We start from the raw sequence: 3,442 nt of genomic DNA on the forward strand, positions 1-3,442 counted from the left end.
AAAAAAAAACTTAACTAACTATATAAATTTTATTCATAGAAAATAATATCCTTTGAAACCAAGAATCAATTATTGCCTTATATAAAATTCCAAAAAACGTATGTAAAAATGCAAATTACTATATTGCTTTATATCTTATTTGGTACAAGCATTAATTCATTGACTACCCATAAATTCTTATATAAAATTTTATTCCACAACGTATTAGTCTTGATCTGCTAAAAGATACCGAAGAGAAGAAAAAAATTATCTATATCTTAAACCTTTCCTTTTCAAAGGTATACGACTAGTAATTCACTGAAAAACATGATTAGGAAAGTACTGATTACAAAGATCTCATGCAATAAAAATAATGGATCTCTTCAATTATAATTCCTCATAAAACACATGGAAAGTCTGAATGTGAATTCAGTTAATTCCAAATTGACACCAATATTTTGAAATTGAGAATCATTTATTACTTTATATACAAAACAATACAGATATCAAGATATATACTTCCTTATGCGTATGTTAAAAAAGGTATGGAATTCTTTCATTTATGTATGTATTGCTTACTGCTTATTATTCTTTCTCTAATTGTTACTTATACCGCTTAAACCCTTTTTTTTTTCACATTTATACAACTACAAAATTTAATGAAAAAAAAAAGTGACAAAAGGTTTGATTTTCTACCAAAAAAGGATAGGTCTTAAAAGCGGGTCACTTGCACTTGATTACACTATAAATTCATTTGCATATCACAAGCGAGGCACCAACAAACTCATAAACATCAAAAAATTCATTTCATATTTTTTGCAATCATGAAGCATAGCCCAGGCGATGCTGTTGCCGGGAACAAAGATCTTATGACGGACATATTTCTCCGGCTTCCGGCAAAAGACGTGATCCGATGTAAGTGTGTGTGCAAAGAATGGTTAGCTCTCATTTCCAACCCTCAATTCGGTTACTCACACACTCTTCGTTTTTGCCGCAATAACCGTTATCCACGAGTTCTATTGCTTCGAAAAATCAGTGATGACACGGGCAACATGAAAGTTTGTGTAGTACCTTTCACGTCCAATGACCAAAATACCCTCGTCGAAAATAATATATGTGAACCCGTTTCTTCCATCCTTCAATCTTGCAACGGTCTTCTACTTTGCGACGCTAATACACCGCCGCAATCAACAAACCCTAGAACAAAGAATTTCGAACAACGTTGCAGCTACCGTGTAATTAACCCTGCCATTAATTGTTGCTTCAATCTAACCTACAATAGTATCAAACCTTATCCGCATTTCTTGATGCCATTTCTTTATTACGAGCCTCAAGATTCCCCTTATTACAAAGTGATCATGTTCAGTGAAATTTCTTGGACTTCTCAAAGAAGTGCAGTTGAGATTAGTGTTTATTCATCAGAGACAGATTCATGGACTGAATATGGGGTTTTCTGTCAGGGCGTACCTGTTAAGTTTGGTGTTTATTGCAACGGTTTTGTTCATTGGTTCAGTCCTCACAAGATATTGATCTATTTCGATATCAAGAAGCTTTGCTTTAACGAATTGCGATGGACATCATATGAATTTTGCATTATGAATGTACAATATTTTGGACAATCCGGAGGGAATCTGCACTTGGTTGTGGCTAATCCTAAAAGGGAATTGGAATATCATATTTGGGAATTGGAGAAAGATTATTGTGGGTGGATTTTGAAATACCATATGGATCTTAATCGTATCTGTGAAGGGGTAAATTTGAAAGTACAGTATCCTGCTGATCAAGTTTCTATGTGTGTTGTCTGCCAAGAAAATGAAGAAGAGGACTCAGCAATTTTGTTCCTCAGTGATTCTAATGATGATGAGAAGATCAAGATTGTGTCTTATAATTTGAACAATCATGGTTCAAGAATTCTCCATGAACTAAATCAAGAGTATTCGTTCAAGGCATTGCAGTACTTTGAAACTCTTTCACGTGCTACTAGATTTGATCATGTTTGAAATTAGTTTAGGATTATTATTATTATTATTATTATTTTGGGTTATAGTTTCCGTAATTTCTATTGAGTTGGTACTATTTGTAGTGGGTGGTGTGATTGGTACTTTTTTGTTTAGATAAAACACTGTATAAACAAAGAGTAACACAATTATGATAGCAGATACTCTCATAAAGTTGTTCTAAAATATTTTTTTTTAAGGATGCTTATGTGTTAAACTATGATTGGATGTATTTAATAAACCGATTTAATGATTTGAAGATTGAAAACAAAAAAAATTGGTCTTTTATAATAACTTCAATGAACTTAATTGTCCATACCATAACTATCAAATTTGGTTCAATCTGGCCTACTTACATAATCGAATCGGATCATTCTTTTTTTTTTTTTTCAAAATTTCGAAGAATGACGCCGTTCAGCAATCCTAACTCTCCTCCCTCAACGTCAAGCTCGAGCTCTGTGGCTCACTGCGTGCTCTCCTGCCCAAGCTTTCTTCCTCTCTCGGCTCTAGTCTCTCTCACAGTCTCTGGTGTGGCACTCAATCTTATCGCCGCTCTCTTAGCTCGGGTATCTGTCACTGTCTCTGGTCTAGTACTCAGTCGCGATCGTGCGCCTTTCCTGCCCTCGTCGTCGCTGCTGGCGGCAGACGCAGTAGGTTTCGGGATTTGTCTTCGTCGTTCCCTATCTCGCCACTGTCTCGCAGTCAGTCCCACGCCTTCGTTCTGCTCGCAGATGTCTCAACTCTCTTTGGCCATAATTCCTATTGGTATGTTGCAGTTCTTCTCCATAACTTGATTTTAATTCAATTTTGCTTTAAGGTTTGATGGGCTTGGTGTGATTATTTCTAGAAATCCTTCAGTTGGGGCTTGTCGTTTTATTTTAGGAGTTAGAGATAGATTCTAATTCATCTGCTCCTCATATAACAACATATAAATATCATCTGTGCATTCTACCGGTAATTTTAATCATTCAATATATTTTTTAAGTAATGTCTGAATTTAGAGGTTTCATAATCTGGATTTTGATGGATGATGGATATAGAAGTTAAAGTAGAATTAGCCGATGTAGTTTCTGTAAGCAATTAGAAACATACTGTTCATACCCTGACCCAATAATAAAGGCCTAGGATCCAAGCAAAAAGGCCCAACCCAAAGGGTTGGCCCTCACCCAGTACCAGCCTTCATCCCCAGAAGTCGGTACTGAACACGACCTGCTCCAAAGAAGTCGGATACGAGGGTTAGCTGGCAGATAACACTCATTCGAATGAGTAACTGCCCCTAGAAACTCTCTAACCACTTCATAGAGCCATATCTTAACCTCCCTAAGATATGGGAACGGTTATCCACCTAAAAAGGTGGCACTACTTCAGCGGTGGTTATTGGTTCACCACTATAAATACACTGACACCATTCAGGTATCTCTAAGTTCCAATACTCTCTAACCTGCTCACACTCTTGCTAACTTAGG

The 3,442-nt window shown here is 36.2% G+C and overlaps 1 protein-coding gene across 1 annotated transcript; it reads left to right on the forward strand.

Moving 5' to 3' along the window:
- Nucleotides 1–803: 803 nt before the first annotated feature.
- LOC107647183 (F-box protein At5g07610-like) lies at nucleotides 804–1,979 on the forward strand. Its single transcript, XM_016351299.1, has one exon. The coding sequence runs from the start codon at nucleotides 804–806 to the stop codon at nucleotides 1,977–1,979; it is 1,176 nt and encodes a 391-aa protein (XP_016206785.1).
- Nucleotides 1,980–3,442: the final 1,463 nt, after the last annotated feature.

This window comes from Arachis ipaensis, chromosome B6 (genome assembly GCF_059453495.1).
Source record: "Arachis ipaensis isolate K30076 ecotype BB chromosome B6, ASM5945349v1, whole genome shotgun sequence".
Classification (NCBI taxonomy): domain Eukaryota; kingdom Viridiplantae; phylum Streptophyta; class Magnoliopsida; order Fabales; family Fabaceae; genus Arachis; species Arachis ipaensis.

What these genes read in the sequence shown, in the direction of transcription:
- LOC107647183 (XM_016351299.1), top strand. Translation starts at nt 804, where the DNA reads ATGAAGCATAGCCCAGGCGATGCTGTTGCCGGGAACAAAGATCTTATG.